The 24,105-nt window shown below is 41.3% G+C and overlaps 1 protein-coding gene across 3 annotated transcripts in view; it reads right to left on the minus strand.

Moving 5' to 3' along the window:
* Positions 1–21,976, minus strand: part of macrod2 (mono-ADP ribosylhydrolase 2) — a 403,426-nt gene extending 381,450 nt beyond the window's left edge. For 2 of the 3 annotated variants that reach the window (XM_062401313.1, XM_062401311.1), the window contains exons 1-3: positions 21,740–21,975; positions 16,743–16,844; positions 14,439–14,552 (exon numbers count right to left, since the gene is read on the minus strand). In XM_062401313.1, the coding sequence (XP_062257297.1) occupies positions 14,439–14,552; positions 16,743–16,844; positions 21,740–21,776 (253 nt within the window). In that variant the 5' untranslated portion in view covers positions 21,777–21,975. Of the gene's footprint in view, positions 1–14,438; positions 14,553–16,742; positions 16,845–21,739 lie in introns of all 3 variants that reach the window. The other variant, XM_062401312.1, reaches the window with a different exon arrangement.
* Positions 21,977–24,105: the final 2,129 nt, after the last annotated feature.

The following is a 24,105-nucleotide window of genomic DNA, read 5'->3' on the forward strand; positions in this document are numbered from 1 at the left end:
AGGAGCACGGGCAGCCTTAATTGGCCGACAGTTAATTGACTTGTCTTCTAAATGGAAATCACTGTGAAGCCGTTTTCAGGACTGTGCCCTATTAACATGCAAGCGGTCCCGTGTAATAGAAAACCCTTCGAAACACAATTATCGCAGGTCACTATATTCACATTACCCTTTCAATTCTGCAATGGCGGGTGACTCATCTGTTCACCTCTTTTGGCAGACTTAACCCGAAGGCCACAAAGTTAAGAAATGCAGTGGTATGTACACAGAGTTAATTTAGTAGGGTACTTCTGAACAGTGCATGGCTCTCCACTAAAAGAAGGGAGTAATAAAACCTTTGTGAAACTTTTAATGGTCAGCTGTTGTTGACAATGTGTCAGAGAGGTGCCGATTCAACTCAATGGCTCTTTTCCCATCCATAGAGTTAATGGTGCTGTTTGCATTGCAGTATAAAGAGAAGTGTTTGCTTTCCCTCACACATTTACACGCATTAGTGGACACGATATAGAAATGCATTTCAGTATGAAATCAATCAAACACAACAGTGGAACGAGTGTAGCAGTGATATTTTACAGGACACATTTGGATAAATGGTTTTGGCCACTTCACCTACAGTAAGAAGCTAAACAGCTCTTGAGATGAGATGACTCTTCTTTCAGGATGATGTGCTCAGTAGCGCGCACACACGCACACGCACCCCCCCTCTGAGTTGCAGAGAATGACAGAATGATGTGTAGTTCTTTTGGTGAATTAAGTGAGCACCTCCAGAAGGATTAAAGAGGAGAGGGAGGGGAGATGTCAATGTGAGGCATTTTTAACAGTCAAGCTCAAAGGCCACTCAACTTTCATATACCCTCTTATGTGTTTACCTGCTCTGTAACTATGTGCCATGCCCTGCATCCGATGGAACGGTCTGAAAAGTTATTTTTCCATATGCAACAGTAGAATTGTTTTGGTGTTTTGTTTATTACAACAGTTTTACTACAGTTTGCAATTCATGATTAAATTAGAGGGAACAGTGATTCAGTCAGTCAGTGGGCAAATATATTGTAAAGTGAAGACATTGCTCTTTTCTACGAATACACTCTCATATTGATAAGTTGTTTATTGGTCTTAGTGGAATTTATGAGTGAGTTCACAACAATAAACAAAAAAATGAATGTCCTAATAGCATACATAGCAACTAATGTGGAAAAGTTGAGTGAAAGTAATAACATTATCTAATGGTACTAAAATTGAAATTATTCATGCACACAAAACGTTTTTTTCATTCAAAAAGGAATCTGTTGTTGAAAAATGCACTGAATGAAATGTATAATAATTCATTCCACCATTTAATGCAGGAGTCCATATGTGACCCTCAAACTCTGTTACTCCGATGAGCTTCAGTTATCTATAATACAACACAAGGTCACATTTACTGAGAGACCAATAAAGACGCTCATTTGAGAAGAGATCCAACAACATCAAGTTAAAATATTAATGCTGCCTTGTCCCTTGTTTAGGCTTTTTAGTCTTTACATTGTTGCTCAATGAAAGAATACTGTAACAGTGATAGCAAGACAAGGACAAACTCCTAAAATACCAGTGGTCAGCTTTTATTGTGGGCTAGTCGTAAAAGCAGCTGATGAAAATATAACAATCACTGCTCCAATCAAAAATCTTCTATTGGTATGTATATAAATCTATCTGTAGATGTTTAATCAGTGTTTTGGTCTACGAGTACACGCTTTTGTTCCCTGTGTCCTTATATGCTGAACACATACCCTATGATTAAAGGGGTAATTATGTCTAATGGGAAAAAGATTCCAAGCCTTTGGATATATAGTGCGGAGCTAACTTTTTCTGTTCCATCTTTTTTCCAGCACTCGTCAAGACACCCAGCCATGATGAACACACCTATATCAGCCGTAATGTGATGTGTTTCATCAACAACACGGCACAGCCTCTGGGGAGCCGCGGTGGCTGGAGCATGGCCATGTGGTGCCTGATTATCTTGGGAACATGGGAAATTAAATCAGCAGAGAGTACACGGCATTCTTCTCTGTGCCTCATGCCTGTTATAACTTCCTCCCGTCTCTTGTCCTTCCCATTCTTTCCCCCCCCCCAAAATCATGGCAGCTCTTCAAAGTATACCTATAAATATACAATCCTCTTTGCACCTTGTCTTCATGTTTGTCTGTATGGCACAACCCATGACAAAAAAAACTCAAGATGACAAACACAAGACTTTCTCTTTTATGCTACTTTACTTTTTCATCTTCAATATTCATCCGCAGCAAATTACGTTCGTACAAATCAATCAACACCTGCTCGTGGCGGGAGAATTAAGAAAGCGAGGATGGCAGATCACTTCCGTGCTCATATCAAAAGGCCAGGACTGTGTGGAAGGTGCTTACGAGCTGACGACTCACAACAGAGTTTCAGCCGCTCAAGATAAAATTAGCTTCACCATCATGTTACAGCACAACACAATAATTTAGTAACCTAGATATAGCTTATAATACACCGAGATTTCACTGCACTGCAGAAAAAACTAATTTAATGGGTATGAATCTATTTCGAGTATTACGGATTTTATGTCCTCTCCATCTTTCTTTTCTATCTGTCACGCCAGCTATCTTTTGTCTAAGCCACACTTTTCTCTCAATAGCTTACTGTAATATCTGAGGTGCTCTTGTGGCGGGGTCTGCCTTGTAAAACAGACACAAGATCATAACCCTGTTACGGCAAATCTGGAGGATTGAATTAGTGTTGAGGGCGTCTCTCACCGGTGTCGACAAAAAAAACCAATACCACCCACAGCATTGGGCATTCTGTTTCCATCACACAGACTGCATTGGCTACTCTTTATTGGGAACCATAATCTGCTTTGTTTGTGCACAGGGGGCTGGGAGCGGTGGGCGAAGATTCTATTAAAGAGATTAAATTGTGTCCATAGCCAACTGAAGCATCAAAGGCTGACCAAATTGCAGCCCCTTACTTGAGTGGGTTTCACTAAAGTCATTTATTTGTCCATTTCATCATGCTAATGGCAGAGGCCATCATCCCATTACGGCTCCACAGCTGAGCGGTGTTGAACAAATGCAGTTTGTTTTGAGGTCAAACAACCTCCGAGGCAGGTCCCCTTGGTCTCCCCCTGTACATCACAACAAATCATCAACTTGTCTTTAGCTACTCTATATAGGCAACCCTCTGAACCCTGCTGCATTAACATCCACTTCACTCCCAACCAAGGCATGTGTTCAGTGACTTCTTGTACTTTCTCTTCCCATGTTGTAGTAATGAAATGAAACCGATCTAAAGTCTTGATCAACCTATAAATCTCTGTTCTCTTACTATTATCATTCTTCTTAATATAATTACTAGCAGCCACAGACTGTATAGATACACCCGTCGATACACCCGTCTGTCTCATCCTTCAACCATGACTTTACTTCATTATTATTGCATTAAATAGCTAATTAAAACCAAACTTACAAGCAAAAACACGTCAGCGTGATAAGAACTACCTCAAACGACAAGAATCAAACTTTTCGCTTTGTCCACATCCCATCTAATAACATGGAGGAGGCAGGAGTCCTGACCACTACTGTAGCCAGTCACAAGGTGGCTTTGGTTTCACTTTTGGGGAGATGTCACGTTGTCTATGCTATTAACCAGTGCTGCTATCATTAATAACAGCATTACATCTGTAAGTATCACTTATTATTTCCAGGATTTACAACCAGTCTGTCCGAGCATCTTCCTGGTCTTGCTTTCATCGCTCTTCACCTGTTGCTCTGCTCTTCTCTCCTCTCCCCCCCCCCCCTTTTCCACCCACCTCTCCTCTCTCCCAAATGTCTCTCCTCTCAGCCCAACACGTCAAGTCGGATGGCCGCCCACGCCGAGTCAGGTTGTGGAGTTTTTTTCTCATCGCAGCTCTCTGCCTTGAGATAATGTATGTTGTGATTTGGCGCTATACAGTGTGACAAGTCAAACTTCTCAGTGTGAGAGGCCTGGCTGCTCTAGGAACTGTCTTAAAGGGACCTACTGAATTAATAAAACCCTGCAGCGTACGTTACCTGCTGTGAGGCAAAGACTATTGAGATCGTATTGTCACAAATGAGCCCAAATGGGTTTTGTACGTTAGTACTCAGTATTTGCAGGGGAGTTGGAATCAAACAGTGACTTGTAAAGCTGTGACTCAATCAGGCGTTATAGAATCATATCTCAGACATTTCAGATACAGCGTTCCGTTGATCATGGCCAACAGGACCCAGCCTCCTTTCTATAACCATTCCGCTGAACCCAGGTCATTGTAATGAGACCACATTCCGCAAGCCCTACAGTAACCACACAATCACTTGTGTTAACAGAAGGGAAATCCATTTCATCGGGATGTCGAGTCAGTGTTTCATTACCATGTGCGAGGGCAACAACTGTGCAGCCACGCAGCCTCGGTGAGAACATTTGTCAGTCAGTGCGATTGCTGAGAGTATTTTCATTATGACTACAACAATAGATCGAGCATGCTCAATTAAAGCATCATCACAGGTCAGTTCATCACAATGACACACTGCATCACAGCACTGGCAGGGGGTTTCAGAGTGGTGGTGCTGGAGAGGTATGCTTCTCTCTGGTTTCTCTGGCTCATATCTTACAAAGATCCAAATTAATCGGCAGAAATTAAGATCAAGAAATAAACGTATATGTATAAAATGCATTGTTTTTAGGTCAGGGCCATTACAGTTAAGATGAAGAAGTTTGTCAATGTCACCTAGACTGATTGTTTCCCCAAAAGGCAAAACAGAAAATGTTTTCCTCACATTTATCTTATTATTACAATATTGCAAAAGTTGTTTTGTTTTTTAATTCGTGACTTCTCTATCTTAATAGGAAATGCTGCTGTTGCTGTGAATTAGGATCATTATAGGAAATGGAGAAGATCTCTGTGATGTGGCCTAAGGGGGATTTTCTTGGATGATGTGCATGTTTTCTGGTTCGGTACTGCTGCTATAAAACATAATTTGGATATATAACAGTGTAAAAATATTCAGAGTCTACAAATTTCTCTAGTACGATGGACAATTTAACAGATCCCTGATGGCTGTCTGACATTATATCATGTCAAGCAGCCGACACCTAAATTATGTCCAGCTTAATATTTCTTTTAAAAGGTCCTATAATTGATAGCCACTCAGTATTTCATATTTTCTTTGAAGATGCAACTTGTCTGTATGATTTTAAACTGTGCTTTGGTTACAAATAAAATAAAAGTTAGAGCTACAGAAATACCACTTATAATATCTATGAACTTAGTATTTATTATCAGCTAAATTAGCAGAAAATCGATCAATATAAACTATTTTTAACTATAATTTGATCGATATTTCTGATGAAACTGTCTCTCACTACATTTCTGAACTGAAAGACCCTGTAAGATGGGGACGGTAGGAAAACATTCCTAAAAACACAAATAATAATAAAAAATACCCATCAACAGAAGAATATGTACGTGATAAGACACATTCCAGTTTAAAAAAACATCTGTAACACAAAAGAAAATTCTTTGATTAACACTAAGCTGTACACCTGTATAGATTCTTCGAAAGAGATGACTCTTGGATTAGAGGAAATAAGAACAAACACTGATTTATTCTTTTAAATTCACCATATTGACTTAAGGCTTCGGAGCATCATGGTTGTTATTACATTACTACACTGCCAAGATGTTCCCTCTATGCTTGCAAACTTCCAGCAAAATGTCTTCAAAAGTTTTTTGAGAGAAATATTTTGTATATTAGAGGTAAAATAGCTTCTCCTCTGCGTGTTTCTTCCCTAATTGCTAAGTTAGAAGCAAACTTTCGCCTGAGAGGCATTCATGAATAAGCTTCTGGAAATGTAACAGCGTCGCGTCCCTTCGAGAATTCCTCTGAAATAAAACTTTGAAAACTGGGGGAGAAACATCAGTTATTTCAAAACGCATTCAAATGGCCAGCTGAGAGCTGCTTTTATGAACACAGCCCCTGGTTGCTCAGCTTTGAGACAAACTTGAATGCCTACAAATTTTGAATGAACCGCCCTGGGTTATAGGAAATTGTATTCTCATTTAAAGCTACTCAGCAAACACCACGCTCTTTCATTTCACTTGGTTAGAGGCCTTCTTCTCCGGAGTGACTTTCCTGTTTAGTACACAGGAAAAATAGGGTGGGGGGAGGGGGGGCACTATAAAGCAATGTCCTAGGTGAAAAAGTGACAGAGACTTAGTCACAGTAACGCTGCATTGGATTATTTTAGTTCTGCGACAACAAGACCGCGTATTCCAGAATTATGGATTTATTTGAACCGCTGAAACCCTAAAGCATAACATTATCAAATCCAGTGTCTGGTGAAAGAAAGTGACATCCCTCAAGGAAAATGCCCAGGCCAAAATGTGTGCTTTGTATTCCTCTACTTACTTGTAACATTATGTTGTTCATTACGTGCGCCATTACCATTACCTAGCCATTATACATAGGAGGCCATTATAGAAAACCTTGCCACTGCAGGCCTGCAGCCGAGCAGCTCATCAGTATTTCTGCTAAGGTGCACACTTTTCCTGGGCTCTCTGTGTACACGACTTGCATTTGTTTGTTCCTGCTAAGGTTTACAGTATTCAGAGGACGAGAGATTAACTGAGACGGACTGAAACTGAAATGACAGAGCTGAAGTAAAAACGTTATGGGGGCAGGAACGGGGGGGGGGGGGGGGTGAACTGGTGTTCAAAGTGGGGCATTGTGAAGACCAGTGAATCGCCTGCTGACGATCATGCAGAGCACACTGCCCCGGCATTGTGCGGAGACACAGTCAGCAGTCAGGGGTTGATTTCGACAACCCTCTCCTTTCACCCGCACTCCAGTCTGTCAGTGGAGGGCTCGTCTCAGCCAGCATCTCCAGCAGATAAAAGAACTCACCCCCTCTTTTATGCATGCAACTGCACACTCGCCATATCTGCACATCTCTAACTCAAAAAGAAGCGGCACACAGCCAGTCTCACTTCCTCTATGCTAATAATACTGTAACATCCAGAACCTTGAATTGAGCTCCAGAAGAAGAACGTTTTTTTACATATTTTTGGGGGGGAATTGCCAGTTGTCAGTGCAAACAGCTCTGCAGAAACATCTGTAAAGAGGGAGTAGAAAAACAGGATTTATCCATCTGAAATGCAGAACCGGCTCAGTCATCCTGCTTCTTGAACTGAGCCGTGTCAGTGATACTAGGGTAGAGCCACAGTGCCCCCTATAGGTCAATCAACATGATAGCTTTATGCATTGGATTCAGCTGAAGGTCTGCCTGCTATATAACCTGTTAAATTAAAACTTTATACTGCTACAAAAATGTGTTCTGCTTGAGAGCAGTGAACCATTTCCATGCACACACACAAAGGCAGACCAGCTTTGTGTGTGTGGTAAGACATGATTCATTTTGCAACTACCACCACTAAGTACCCACTTAGAAACCATTATCTTGCTTTGTTTTTCTGAAAGATGTTATTATAATGGCCATTTTGTAACCACTCACATAATTATTAGGATAACATTTTTACCCTTTTTATTTTTTTAAAACCGTCTCATGATTGCATGCATCCACCAACTAGTCAAGATGCAGCTCACATCTATTTCTCTCTCCTGAATCCTAAAACATAGTTGAGGTCTAATTAAATATATCAAGTGTTATTATTTTGATATATGTGATACAGCAATTTTTTTTTCTGTATATAGTCCTGCAGTTCACTGAGATGCAAGTTAAATTCCTACATGTTCATATGATTGGCCAGTAAATCTAATTCTGATAGAGCAAGAAGTTTGGTAGACAAAGTTTCAACTGTTGTGGATGTTGCAGAAGAGAAACGCTAACATCTAAAGTGGAGATTATTCATGTACAGGAGCTCTATAAAATCTCCACAGTTTCAAGTTGGGCACCGAAGTTGAGGGTCACCAATCAGTATCCGATCTAATTACAGTATTGAATAATTCCCAGAATAGTGTTTATACAGATCCTTATTATTTCACAGTAAAGATGACCTACCACCTTTTGAGGTTAAAATGCTTTAACGTCATAATTGTATCCTATTAGGAAGGAGATTTCAGCATCTGAAAGAATTGGCCAGATGTGAGGTCATGGTGACCTTGACCTTTGACTTCCAAAATCAGTTCATCCTAGAGGACCAAAAGAATTTCCCTTAAGGTCTGCCGACCAACAACCCATCCTGTCGCTGGCACAGAATGTACTTTGTTTCAACTACTTACTTTCCTTTCCAAGTCGTTTAAATGACCTCTGCAGCCTATTTCCTCAACTTGTGTGGGAAAGAAGAAAAAAGAAGGTGGTGAGAGACTTTTTCCACTTTCCCATCTGAATAACCTCTCAATTACTCACGGGAGTGATGGATGGGATCTGGCGTGTGCAGCGTAGGGCAGGGTGTTTAGAAATTATTGTTTCAGGTGGAGGGGGGGGGGGGGTTGCTGGAACAGTGGTAGGAGGAAGGGGGCAGGAAGAAAAACACGGATGCAAACAGACTTTGTGACCTTGACAACAATGGAGGGCCGTGTCGCCCGGGCAGACGAGCGAGGACCGGACCTGAATGACGGGCCTCCTCATGAGCAATGGCAATTGTCCCTGAAGACACAAAGTCGGTTTCACGAACTACACAGCGCTTTGTGTGGCTGTGTTTGTGTTTGAGGTGTGCGCATTGGAGAGTGAGGGGGGTCAGCTGCGTTCTAAATGTGTGACCGAGAAGGAAGGGGGGGAGGGAGACTAATTCTCTTCCAACACTCAGTATGGTCATAGACTATAAGTAGCCCAAGCAATGGGAGACATTTTTCTAAGTGCCAGCTGGATACACACCGACAATAATAATCCCGTGATTACTTTCCATTAGTCACACATCGTGAAAAATTATTTGCTTTTGGTCGTGTTGGCGTTAGATGGCCAAAGAGACGAGGCAAACAGCAGTGGGATTGACCAAACAGAGACAGGCTGCACACTATCTGGACACTGGGAGGAGGCTCTCCAGCTGGTTTGTCACCTCAGTTCACACTCGCACACTGATGACGGGGAGAACCTCTGTCCTGGTGCTGTAACTCTCTCAGACCTGATATGATTAACTGGACCTTTTAGTGCAGGACCCAGTGCAGCCCACTCACCGGAGTCATTTCACTGTTCAACAGAGCAGCAAGTTCTCTCGGCCAGGAGCATTGATTTTCATTCTTGCTGTGACAGTGCAACAATCACAAGTTTGCCCAAGAAGTTACAGTCTTGTCATGGTTTCTAATGTATTGTGTGTGTGTGGGGGGGGGGGGGGGGTGGACACATTTTTGTTCGAAACCGACATTGTGAGGACATTTTTAAGACTTGGTTTAAGGGCCACGGCTGGATTTAGGTTAGGATAGGGCTTGTGGTTAGGCGTGTAGTCTTGGTCGCAGTTATGGTAAGGTGTGTGCATTAGTCTCAGTGTGTACTTTGCAGACCTGGCAGCCGGGTGAATGCGAGAACAGAGTGAGAGGTCCCTGGATCGCAGTCATATTGCTGCGAGCGTGGCTGCATCACTCACGGAGGTTATAGCACAGGGTGTGAAACTGCAGAGAGACAAATAGACCCGTCGAGGCCAGACTCTCCAGGGACTGAGTGCTTGTGCGGCACATCCATGGCCTGACAGGAAATCTAATGAAGAGTCTACGCCGACAAGATCCCCAAACATGAGGAAGAAAAAGTTATTATCAATCACTACAGGATATGAACAAGTTGGAGGTACATTTAAATTTCCACAGCATAGTGAGTATTGGCTTTCACGGTGTAAAAAGGAGAATAAGTTGTCATATATAGTAAGTAGAGCTTCTAAAGCAGACCAATGCTAATATTTTGAAAAAGCATCACTTCCCTGATTCTGTCCATTGCTGCAGCTCCTCTTTTCAGCCTCTGTCTGAAACACTTGGTTTTAGCTCCTGTCTTCTTAAGGCCCACTTCCAATAAACCCAGTCTTCTCTGATTGGCTAGCTGTTATGATGGTCATCTATTTCCAGCGCATTTCAGGAAATGTCGGTCTCTGCTCTCAGCGGCTTTGTTAGGTTTGTGCTCGACTACCCACTAGACGTGCATTGTGCAGATGACACCTGAAATCAAAATGATACCGACATATACAGGAAAGAGAGAAGTATAAAATGTCTCCAATACACATAAGAAGGGTTCAGTCAAATAGTTGGCTAACAGATTGGTCAGGATTTAACATTGAGTTTTATGATGATTGACCACTTACAAGCCATGACAACATAACAAGAGTTGCGGCACATGTCACCTTGCTCCGACCGCAGAATAATGTTTTATTCTAATCAGTATTGACTAGACCGGAGCATGTTGACGTCTGACCTGAACAATATTTCATGACAGATCATAAAGGTGAACAGTTCCGCCTTTGTGCCAACCAACCCCAAAGGCAAACATTGTCAAAAAGAAAAACGTATAAAAGTCAAAGTTAATCTCCATTGGATCATGTTGTTCTGCCCTCCGAGGGTCACCACTCTCGTCAAACCCGTGATGACTGCGGCAGGAGAGACTCCATTCGGCTGAATACCAATTGCCTTTCTCACACTCAGCCCCCTCAGCTTCTTTATAGTGTTCGTAACCAGATTCCCTGTGGACTCTGAATTGGCTCCTGTAAAAAATGATCTATAACCAAAGATGGGAAAGGTTTACAGTGGGTAATGGATTAGGAGGCAACCGATCTGCATAATTACCATAGTGATCACGATAAGAGAAGACCTCTCCACTTCTCACCGTATCTTTACAACCTCATCCTGATCCGAGATGGATGGTGACACTCGCATGAACTCGGCGCACAGAGTGAAAAATGGAGGACATTACCCAGTGTTTGCCATGTTATAGTAACAGTAAAAGGCATACATCAAATTTAAAACCCACTTGGAGTCCCCTTTCAACTTTTATTGAACCCTACAGTTTTCTTCAATGATGGAACAGACTATGTTAATCAGCTCTTTCCATCTTCCCTTGTACAAAACCTATCAAAGATAGTAGTCAAATTGAAACTGCTGGGCATTTGTCAATATCCCAGAACCACAGACCGTATATAAAGATGGACAACAGGACTGCTCCCCTGGTGGCTAACTTTAGTATAGCTCATAATCCTCATCTCAATGTTACATAAAAACAGGGTGAAACGTCATGATTGACAGCTGAGACTGACTCACAATCGGTCAAGTGCATGAATCTTCAGACCTTGTTATCGAGGCTCCATCTGCATATCACTACTGCACAGACTCTGGCTCCAAATAATGTCATGGGCTCAGGGTGGCAGCGTCTCTGGATGGTGGAGGAGGTGGAGACGTGTGGTCCATCTTTATATACAGTCGACGCAAAGTACAATACAAAATTGTCATCTGCATAGTCAACATACTACAGCTATTATTCATAATATAGAAATACATCCTGTATAAGAATCTGGGAAGAAAGTATTTTATACATAAAGACAATAAAGTTGTGATTTTCCTGTTGCTTTCATCCTTTAAAGACAGAAGGAGGAGTAGGAACATACGCACAGTGGGTCTAACATTTCATGCAGGGTAATGGCAGACCTGTACAGACAGTGAGTTAGACCATCTGCTGGGGGTGGATGCTGCAGCCCACACCACCCTCCCATGATATGGCCATCCTTCCCTCCAACCCTGCAGATCACTGATTGTCACCACGGCCTCTCCTGTCCCGCTCTCTCAGGGCTCTCACCCAGGTGACAGTTTGAGCACCTCCTGCCCAACCTCCAGCCAAACCGAATTAAGGAAGAATTAAAAACTCAATGAGCCCAATAATTAAACTTTAATGGGCGACATAAAGCAACTTGACACCCTCTAAAAGCTATAGGCAGGCCCCATTACAGCAGAACCAAGATGGCCCATTTCCCCCTAAACATCACAGACATTTCTCCTTTGCAACCTGCATACAACTTCTGTGACAGAACCATGTGCCAGAATTTTCTTATTGAATATTTTCAAAATACCATTTGATAATTAAAATAAGCACAGATTTACTTATTTCTTTACAATGAGCTATGCTTAATTCACTTGAAAACCAGTGATCTTCACACATTCTTTAAGATAAGAAAACAGTTAATAATAACCAAATTCCAATATTATGTCTCTTATAATACAATAACACTGGTTTAATTACTGAATTATCAAACCCTGCCAGGGAGGATTAAGGCCCTAACCTCCTCCTGTGTTCGTCCGTATCATATCCACTGAGCATACAAAAGGAACAATAACCTAAAGCAGAGGAAAAGACTCCTTCAAAGTCTCCATATGTCTTTCACACCTACCTTAACATTTACCTACAATTTGCATAATTAGTATCCCAGCACTCCATGTTTCACTTGTGAGAGAAAGACGTTCTGACAGTTTATTAAAAGGTAAAACTAATAATTTCACAGTGTTTAAAAAGTCCCACACTTCGTACGCAGCAGTCTCCAGGTGGCGTGCCCCAAGCCTGAATGGAAAACAGCATGAGAAAAAATGGAAGTACCGCAGGCTGGAGATTGCAAGCAGTGAATAGATGAAACGAAAGAAGTTGAATGCGCCATCCAGAGATCTTATCGGAGTGTGTCGGCCAACATCCTCGATGTTTGTTCACATGCAGCTCGGACCCGTTAGTCACTAAAAGTTTGGACAAGAGCCACTTCAGCCGGAGCATGTCCAGCCTATTCAAGAAATAGTTTGCAACATAATTAATGTAACAGGCTGGCGTACTGCAAAGTCTTTTGTTACCAGTGACCCAGAAAACACACCCTAGATCATTTAATTCCCATTAAAATGTACATTCAAACACAACAGAGGGAAACAAAGTCCGACACTATATTTTTAGTTTTTTTTAAATCAGATTTTCCAACCAGCGCTGCAGTTTGAGGACATGAGCTGTGCCCACTGCTGAAACCTTCTTAAACCTTCTTAAAATTCCCACCGCTCAGTCCCTCTGACAGCCGGCTGAAGAGAACAAATTGCCTCCCGGCTTATACGTGGCTCAATCAGAGTCTGGACGTCTGGCTGCATTAACTGCTGAAGTAAAGGACCTGCCTCTGCTGCAATAGTATTCAACAGGTTAAACAAAAAAACCTGCAATGCTCCTTCATGAACCTTATTTGCATTCTCATATGCCCCGTTCTCCAGTAACTTGATATAAAACACTGCTTGCCTTTTACCAGTGCCTTAACCTTGATTTAAAACGTTGACTTTAAAAGGAGAAGCACTAAAACTGTTTGTCTGCAATAATATAGGGAGAAAGTGTCGGTCACACCTGCCACATACTATTACTCCCGCCATAAAAAATACAAACAGTGAATTAATCTGTGACTATAGTGCATGTATACTTAAGTAGGGTACAACAATACAGTTAAGACACGTCGCAGTTATCATAAAACTCAGCACAAACAAATTAATTAAATTCATAATAACCGTTACAAGTGCTTCATTTGCAAAAAGGTCAAAGTGATAAAGTCAGAGGATTGCCGTGACATTTCGCTGTGTGTCAGGTGTCCTACATCACATGTCTTTGTCTTTTTTAAATAATACTTAAAAAGAATCAGAATGTCATGTAACTCATTCCTCAGCTTGTTGCGATTTTACATAATGGAATAAATTCAAATAGCCTGATCTGACGGCGCAGTCTGGTTTTCACATCTATTAATTTTGCATAAATTACAGAGCCTCAATTTCGCATAAGATGCACACGTCTGAGTCGCCTTATGTGGGTGCCTTCTTTTTCAGAACCCTGCAGCAGGAAGGACAAATTCTCAAACAAAACAGCAGGAAGCAGAAGTACACAGTGTTAATATACTGCTGCTGCTGCTTCGGTGTAGGATTGTCAACCCTAAACTGTAGCTGCAAAATGGTCCAGAGCATCAGCTGCAGACGCAACAGGTAAAGCAATCTTTTACCACCTCTGACTATGTGTGTAGGTTGTGAGTCGACTGCAGAAGATTACATAACTGCGGCACAAATCTCTGGAAAAAGGCAGCTCTGTTAACCCTCTCTCTTACATCCTTCCCCGGGATTCCCCGACAGCAGCAGTGGAATCTTTTACAGCATACATATTCCACGTTAATCACAAACAAGATGAACAGAACTGCAAAGAAATGTAAAATGAATTCAGACTTTAACCGTGTGCTCCTCTGGCTCGATGTAGAACAAAGGTGTGGGACTGCAACAAGTTTAAGAATTAATAAGAAAACTATTTGATCTATACATCCAATAGATTTCAGTCGACGGGAGGTCAGAGCAACAAGACCACACGGCCAGTTTAACACACTGGTTCATTTCCTTGTGAACTGGCACTTTCTGAATCCTAACAGTAGAGGGCAGCAAAGGACAATTTAGCAGCTCAACTGCCTTGAAGCTGGTTAAAGAGCAAAGCAAAGTCCTTACCAGCATTGACGATGGCATCCAACTCCAGGCCGGTGATGTCTCCTTTATAGAGAGAGACTTTATCACTCAGCCCTCCTCCACCCGTCGGCTCCTTTCCTTCATCCTTGTCATCGGCTGAAGAACAAAAAGTTAACTTGATTGTACCATTAATTTAAGAGAGAATACAAACATGCGGAGGTGTCACACAAAGCATGCACACAATATATGTTTCTTTGAATTGACAGAGGGTTCATGAAATGTTCGGACATGAGCTCGGAAAAATAAAGTCTTCGGTTAAAGGTGATGAAGATGCTGACGATGGAGATCAACAATAATTTGTTAATCTAATGTTGTACACATTTCATTATATAGAAATTCTAATAATAAAAAAAGGTAGACAGAACTGCAAGCAATTCCAATACAATTCAAGTAAATGGTGACGGTTCTTTAAACGTCAAATAAAACCTTCCTCCATACAGCATCATGAAGACCAGGTTTAAAGCTTAAAGTCCACTCCTAGAAGTGTCGTTGCTAGTGGATGTAGCGATGCCAGCGATGGTAATGTATGTTTTAAATATTTGATATCTGTATGTATGTTTTAAATGTGGACCCCACTAAAAGTAGCTCTGTCTTAGGGTAGAGCTAATGATCCTTCTAAATAAACAAATAAACAACACAAACCCCTGCGTGTCTTTGGGCCAGAGCTTGTGTGCAGTGTGTGTAGGTTCCACAGGAGGATATCAGAGGACATTCAGGCTGAAAACTTGGTGTAAATGACTCCGTTTCGAGTTGAATTTGAATGTCAGGGCTTCAGAACATTAGTATTTTTCTGTTGTTTTATTACATCTGAAGAAGGAGTCACCAGTTACTTTAATTCTATTAGCTGCAACACAGTTTACCCCTGAAACCCTTCACCCAATCCTCCCTCTGCATAGTGGTGAGTAGATAATGAGTGACCTTTCATATCCCTTTCAGTCTTCATTCATATATGCGTCTTCCCTCCTTCTTAAAAGTGAAAGTAAAAACTGTGGATAACCAGACAGGTTAGTTTTTTTTTTTTTATCATGTTTCGTTTCCTCGTAAAGCTGAGTCAAAATGAAAGTCAGCTCAGAGCCTCTCAAGCTGCCACATAAACTGGTAATAGCCTGTTTAATGTAATAGAGAAAAACTCAACAGCAGGTGTCAACACCAACATCATTCAAAACAATTTTCCGTTTACCCCATTCCACTGAACAGCAACCAGCTTGGGCGGGTTTTATGTGAGTCACACAAATTGCGACAACCACAAACTGCCGTATGTTTTGAAAGCGTCCAATCTTTTCTACACATCATCTCCCTGCAGCATTAGGTGCTAATACCATGTTATGTGTGGGCTTATGCCCGAGAAGGGTATAGAGGTATGAATGTGAAAAACTGTGAGTACATCAGCTTCCCAGGTGTGTGTGGGGACAGGGGGGGGGGAGTGGAATTCTGATCGAATAAATCCAAGGCTGACAGATTATTTTTTACTGAAACCTGTTTTAAAGTTGTTTTTCTTTGTAGAAACCATTAACATGCTAGTACCTGAAGGAAATCCAATCCAGCATTTTAAGTGTATATGAGGTTTGCTGATTGTTTCAAGACATGAAGCTCTCTTACTGCACAGGCTGTAAGGTTACTGGACAGTCCTACTTAAACAACTTACTTAAAGTTGAAGTCATCTTGTAGCATCGATGTTTATGTTATCCAAATAGAAACATGGCAATGTAAAAATACTATGCCCAAAATACTGTAACCTACAAGTTCAGAGTGTTCAACACCCTGCTCGTGGCTTTCATAATACTTCATCTGACTCATTTCTGTCACAAGCTCCCTTTATAAAAACACTTAGCTTTAATTCAGGTTAGAGTATGCAGGGTTGAGGGTATTTCCTCCATTAATTTAATCCAGTTGGTTCACAATACATAATTTATCTAAACCTATTCTACTTTTTACAAACATCCACAGTTCATCTTTTCCCATCGTCCAAATCATATTTCTTAAAACCTTGCTCATCCCATTTCACAATGTTTTGTAAGTCTCCTTTGCTCGGTATCTATTGCCTCATATCCTGTGCAACTAGGAGAATCGCCCCATATCCATGTGACCCTGATCTCACATTAATATGAGCCTTGTTCAGCCTCTCTGATACAGAAACACTTCTACCTCCCTCCATTACGTCTCTTCCATAGATCAGAGCAGGGAGGATTTTGGTTTGCGTGGCACAAGAATGAACAAAATACTTAAGATGAGACATTAACACTAATCTAGACACAACTAACCGAAAAGAGAAGCCGTCTCTCTTACCTGTGTTCTCCTCTCTCCAGGATGGAATCTTGTCCAGGGATATAAAATCTTGACGACGATACTCCTTGCGTCTCTCCTCCTGATCCAGACGGAGCAGTCTCTCTGAGGAGGAGAGTATTCATACATTTTAGCAAGAATAACGTCGGCATATTAAAGTGAAGTATAAAAGAGAAAAGAAAGTTGGGAATAAAGTCGGTGCCGAGGTAGATGGGAAATAACACGTGTAACTTTCATTTTCCAGTGAAGGTCACAAACGTTTCACTTGAATCATTTCCTAAATGAATGAATGATTGTTCCATTTCTTCTCTTAATGTCACATCAAACTGTCTCTCAGTGCTTCTCCTTTACTTTAACTGATCCACAATGTATAACTCACAGGCCCTGTCCCCACAATCCCGCTCCACTGAACAGGGACTGCCACCACCATCGTCACTATCATGTGTCATGGCCTGCTCCTCGCTTCTTCATAGCTCTTTAAAAAGCTCTCTAAAGTTACCTTATGAAAAATTACATCCTTAATAATGTGATCTTTGACAATGTGACTACTGCGGCCCTTAGTTGCAAATCACAGCCGCAAAGAAAAAAACACAACAACCCACAAAGTACAATGGCAGATAAGAAAAAACAAAACAAGTAAATAAAAACAACAGCAAATAAGATAAGATAAAACTTTATTGACCCACACTGGAGAAATCCAGTTGTTACAGCAGCAGGAGGGTCAGAATGAGGTATACAAGAGAATACAAATAAGTATGTAGATTATTATACACCTTTCACTGTAGTGGTTTGTATAGAAATCTTATAAATTATAGTGCAGTGGCCCAGGATGATTGCAATATCGAGTAGAAAAACTGTTTATGGATAAATACTTTCACGTGCAGAGGACACAAATGTGCAAAAACTTGGTGTCTATTACAAATCGGACAAATAGTACACGTACAGTGACATGAGAAAAAAAAGAACCACAACGTCAAATTAGAAAAAGCAACAGTAAATAATAAAACACAACAAATTACAAAACGCGTGGACAGCACATCAACCGTTGATGGGATTCTGAGATCTACTCAAACACACACCAGTAAGGTAACTGCTTTCCATCGAAACCATTGGAACACCAGTGCGTCTACCTGGCTCCATGTACACATCAGTGTTCTCCGCCATGCAGACTCAAAACAATGCAGGTTTTCCTTCCAATCAGACACCCCCTGCTGGTGTCACTCATTGGCCGCTCCTCTGAGGCTGTTAATTAGTGGAAGAGGCAGTTTGGTTTGGCTGGAGTGAAACTGCTTCTGTACGACTCTCAGCTGAGGAGCACTGAGTCTCCGTGTCTGAGCTTCAGCACACTCTGAACCGTTTGTTGTTCCTTGTTGCAACTGCTCTGCCCCAGCACCAGGTGTTCTATGGGCCTTTATTATAAATAGTTTGCTAAAGAACGTTAATGGGCTGCTGATGAACTCCTTGTGCAGTGATTCACTCCCCCCATTGTCAAGTACTGAACAAAGAGAAACTTACTTTGTCATAATGAAGTTTATTTATGCTCCTGGTTACCTGAGCTGAACTCTGCTGTTTAGGTTGTTCTTGATTTTAATTTGCATTTACTTTACATTAGCAGATCACACAACTGATGGCTGGGGCTGTGCTATAAAACAACAACTGTAATTACTGCAATGTTACTTCCATCGATAGCAATATGATAAAGGTTAAATTTATATATCGATATAAATGCATAGTGTGAAGACAGTTAGAAGGTGTAAATGATTCACCTCAGATTCACAATTTTTTTTTTTGCTGCTGGTCATTCTGTGCTCAAAAAAGAAATCAAAACTTTCACTCATGAGCAGAAATCCTTTTTTACACTTCAAGGAAACAAAAATGTGTCATTGGTCGTGATAGTTATCAATATTGATTGATATCCATTTTTAATCTTGGTATAATTTGTGTCCATATCCTCCAGCCCTGTGCTTCACCTCTGCCCTGGACGACCTCTTCACTCCTCACAGCTTGTGTTCAGCTCCACTGACTGAAAGAAAAAAAAAAAGGACCTCTGCTTTCTACTGCTTCTCCAGACAGCACTGGGCTGTTCTGCAAAACAAGCTTCATCCTAATTATGTGCTCTCTTTGCCACATGATACCCCGGCGCACACAGCAGCGCAGAGTGTAGGTGAATCAAAACCTCTCCTCTGTGGAACCGTTAGAGTAAACTGGAAGTGATAGGACGACGCACAGGAGCAAAACACAGCAGCTACAATAACAGTTAACAAGACCAGGTCAAACTGGGTTCTTCTTACTACACAGTGAGATGGAGGCTCTGATGCTTCACTTAGAACAAAAAACCAACATCACAGGAACTCCGTGCTGTGTTTACAAGCTATGGGAATTGGCTCGTACACAACCTTTTTTGTAATCTTCAGGCAGCAGCAACGACAATGTTTTGGTAAAAAACTGAATATACAGACATCAGTTTGGCAACTTCCCACTGTAGGTCAGACTTACATCAAAAGGTATTTCTGCAGGGGGGGGGGGGGGGGGGATATCCGTTCCATCCTCTGTGTTTTCTCTCTCCCTCTTGCCCACTCGTGCCATTACCAAGGCTGCTTTTATTCTACATGGATGAATCGAAGTTCTGAGGTTGACCACAGCAAAGCTCCCTGGACTTACACTCAAACGCCTCGTTACTCTGCTGAACCTTTAGTCGCTGAAGAATCCCCAAGCTAACGCTAATTGCCATGAGAACAGGACGGACTCAGAATGAGTGTGCATGTGCACGGCTGTGTTGCACTCGAGCCACCACATCACTGATGCTGAGTCCCATATGATCTGTCTCCACTTGAAGGGAGAGAAGGCCAGGTTGCTCTGCTGTGGATCTCCCCGGACCAAGTTCTACTCATAACAAGCAGAAAGGAGATACGACTGCTGGTCACATGAAATCTCCTTTTTGACAAGATTTTCTTCACAGGTTGTTCAAGTATAAAGAGGCGACTGGACTTGCTTTTGTTTGGATGAGAGGTGAAACGTCTTCAAGAAACACAAGCAAGTCCAGTTGCCTATGTACACTAGTACAACTTCTGAATACTGAGACCTAGATGACTGAGAAACTTCATAGATATCCACGATCTTGTTTTGTAATTCCTTGTCTACTGCGTTGTTGTACAAGAAAGGGTTGTGGCCCGGTGAGGCAGTGGTTAGCACCGTCCCCTCACAGCAAGAAAGTTCCTGGTTAGAGTACGGTTTGTCTGTGTGGAGTTTTCAAGTTTCTCTGGGAACTCTGGCTTCCTCCAACAGACCAAAGACATGCAGATTGGGGTTAGGGTTATTTGAAGATGCTAACTTGACCGTGGGTGTGAATTTGAGTGTGAATGGTTGTTTGTCTCTGTATTTCGGTGCTGCGAGGCACTGGCGACCTGTCCAGGAGATACCCTGCCTCCCGCCCAGTATCAGCTGGGACTGGCTCCAGCTCCTTCTTAAAGTATAAGCGGTATAGATAATGGAGGGATGGATTTCTTAAGAAAGCTCCTCAACTTCAGCCAAACTGCACTACCAAGTCAAATTCTGCATGTTATTCGCCAACACGATTCCCTATAAAGATTCTTTGGTGGTGCAAAATATATAACGATTTCAGCCGACAGGTCTTTTTTCACTTTTTAACTTGCCTCGATCTCCTCTGAGAGCAATCTGAGCTTGAGGGGTGTATGCCCGGAATAAGAAATGTGATTTAGTGGCGTTCGTTCTATTGCTGGCACCTGGCTAAAACTGGAAATGACAGGCTAAGATTAATTATTACCTCTTCTCAGAGAATTTTAATAACCATTATTAAAAAAAGGTTCCCCACACTCGCAAGAAAAATAAATGGTGAGTCAGCGAGCTTCGTGACTTAACTGTGGCATTTCACACACACACACACAAAAAATGACCCACCCTGAAATTCTGATTATCAACTTGCCAAAGATGTCACCAGTGATTACAAACCATCTTTGTTTCAGTCATTAACTGAGGAAAGGTCCCCTGCTGAAGGGTCTCCCCTGCAGCCAATGAGGAGGGCAATCACAGGAAGCCATTTTTGTTTGACTCACCCCAAAATGAAATAAAGTTTGGCATGTCAAAAAGCACGCAAGCGTGTTGAACGTCATCACACATTGCATTTAGGTTTAAAAGTTCAAAGGCCCTTGTGTAGCGTGTACTGGCTCTGTTACATAAATGGATGAGGTGGAATGAATGGAACGTATCTATGGGTAACATATGAATAATAATAATACCTTTTCTTAAATAGAGCACTTGTCAAAATCTAAGTGACTTCGTGCTTTACAAAACAAAACAGACAGGTCATGAAATCCTGAGCACTGCAAACATTAAGGAATCAAATATTTAAAAACTGTATTACTTTATAAGAGCTCTGGAGGACCGACAATTATTTTAAATGATTGTCTTTAAATCAAATTAAATGAATTAAATGTCAGGTACAATCAGGAGAGGCTTTCTGATAAAACAAAGGATTCAAAGGAGATCCCTGCTTTACCCCTCTATCCCTCTGTCAATCAAACAGAGGTGAGACAATGTGGCTACAGGAATCCCGTAGTTGTTTGCAACTCTGCTGCTGTTGTTGTGTGTGTGTGTGTGTGTGTGTGTGTGTGTGTGTGTGTGTGTGTGTGTGTGTGTGTGTGTGTGTGTGTGTGTGTGTGTGTGTGTGTGTGTGTGTGTGTGTTGCTGCCACAGGTAAATGACAGCAGGAAGTAGAAGCCCCTCACACAGGAATCCAAGCTAACGAGCAGGGAGCAGTGTGGACTGTTGTCCCTGTGTGTTGTTGCGGATGTGGAGCCTGACAGCACAGCAGGAAGCAAGAGTGGTAGCATGATGTTAACATGTGCACAGTCACAGTGTGCAGAGTGATGGGGCGTCAGGGAGGCTGTCAGTCTCCCGGCATGTTTAGAACAACATGCATGTTGTCTGCCATGGGGATGCTGATAGCCTCACTCCCCCCCCTCATCAGAAGCAAGCCTTACCTCTCTCAGTCTTCCAGTCCTTTTTCTTTTTGCTCATGCTGCCGGAGTGATTAGACTTCGAGAGGTTGTTTTTTGACTGTGGCAACCCCAGGCTCACAGAGAGGAGTTCTCCAGGAGACAAAAAAAAAAGAGTCGCGCGAAGCCGGAGATGTGAAAGTGAAACAGCCTCCGGACGCTGGTCTCACCTGTGAAGCTGTCAAATAATCGGCTGTGGAACCTAGGCAGGCTCAACCTACCGTGATTGCGCCGTACATTATGTGTACAAGTCCCACCCCGGTGATTGGCTGGTGAGGACGGGGGAGGGCGAGGGTGATTGGTTCGAATAGAGTGTCAGTCACACGGCAGCCGCAGAAAGCGGAGGCGTGATTGGTTGTTTGCTGCCGGTTCGTCCTCATGCCGTGTGCGGTGATAGGCTGCTGGAGCCGGGGGTTTACTTTCTGTTTGTGCAAGTGGACATAGACCAGGAGTCAGACAGGGAACGGTTCTCTGTGTTTCTATAGAAATCAGTGTGAAAATATATCACAGAGGAGTTCATCCTCATGCAGAGGAAAGTACAAGACACATGATAATATGAGATAAGATAATCCTTCATTATATTATAAATATAAAAATATAATAATAACACATTTTAATTATACAGCACCTTTTATTCATACAATGCAGCTCAAAGTGCTTTACAATAAATTCAAAGACATGAAATAAGTGATCAATTAGAACAGGTTAGCAATAAAATATAGACTAGGGCTAAAAATAAAAACACAAAACCAGCATAACGCATACAAAATAAGTACCAATAATAACATTAATACTTTGTTATTATTGTTGTTGTTATTATTATTATTATTATTATTATTATTATTATTATTATTATATCTGAAATAGGATTCAAGAAATACGATGGTCAAATGTTTTGATTCAGTGTTCTAAAAGGATCTCACTTGGTGAGATTTGACATTCCATTTTAATGACTGTGTAATTGTCATGCTTCGTCTTACTGTGACCCCTGCTCATGATTTCGGTGAGATTATTTACATTTTTACCACATATGGAATATTTTTATTACTTTTTTTGTTTTTATTTTTACAATTGCTTAAGGTTACCTCTGTGTCCACACTTGGACACAGAGGTAACCTGTCCCTGTCAATGGCAGAAGACAGTATCTGGCTGGATGGACCAGATCAGACCAGTAAGTCAGGCTGTCGTATGTGAGGGTCTGGTTCCAGAGACCACCGTCTGTCATCTGTTGTGTTCGCTCTGCTCCGGTTCAGACCCATCTGCTCCTGAAACCGCTGAGAGTGGAAAATGTCTTTCATCCAAGCTGTACACTGATCCACATCCAGTTTTAAATATGGAAATTATTGATACTGACACAGATCAGCCACTACAACTAAGTTAAAATGTTTGTATAAATTCATTTATAGCTTAGACAATTCAATTCAATTCAAAACAACTTTATTTGTCCCCAGAGGGCAATTCTAAGGCAAATCGAGCATGTGAAAACACTAGTAAAAAAACAAGAAAGAAAAACAAAGAAGACATCAGTGCAATGTCCACGGACAGTTAAACAACAAACTGTCAGTACAGGCTGAAGCTATGATGTTTTCCATTTGGGCTCAATGGGTTTATTATATCTCAAACTCATATTTGAATGCGCAGAGTTTACTTTTTCGACCACTGTGGTGAAATTCTCCTACAGTGTTCACCAGTCATCCCATATTATCGTCAAATTAAAGATCTATTATCTCATTGAGCGGCTGACAGTTTTAAGGAAATTAAAAACTAGTAATCAGCTCTTATCTTGTACAGAAATTCATAATTTGCCCTTTTATTATATTTAATTAAATTAATTAATTAACATTTTTAATTTAATGGAATTATACTTTAATAAGCTTCCAATTTAACAACCTAATAACGATTAAAACAATATAAGAATGATGTTCATGGTTTTTCTCTTATTAAAACTACGATAGAATTGTTCATAAGACTGTGAAGTACCTTCTCTGGTCCTGTAAACAAGGGTCTGATTCGAATGTGACAGCTGCAGTTTCTCATCTGTACTATTCAAACCAAACCACTAGATGTCAATCTTGCAACATTATCAGCAGCTCTTCACGGTGTGCGTGATTTTGTTTAGACACTGAGGGAAGTTATGTCAAACAACGTCTCAGAAGAGGCTCGTGAATCATAACTAATCTTATAAAGATTAACCTTTCAAAATTGAATCAACTAAATTATTTGTATAGCTCATTTTATACAGTTTACAACAGCTTTATTTTTAATTTAACTGATGAGCCGAAAATACGAGAAAGAAAATATTAATCCTGACAATGAAATACTGTAAAATAATTGTAAAAGCTGCAATAGCA

Source organism: Platichthys flesus, chromosome 12 (assembly GCF_949316205.1).
Source record: "Platichthys flesus chromosome 12, fPlaFle2.1, whole genome shotgun sequence".
Classification (NCBI taxonomy): Eukaryota; Metazoa; Chordata; class Actinopteri; order Pleuronectiformes; family Pleuronectidae; genus Platichthys; species Platichthys flesus.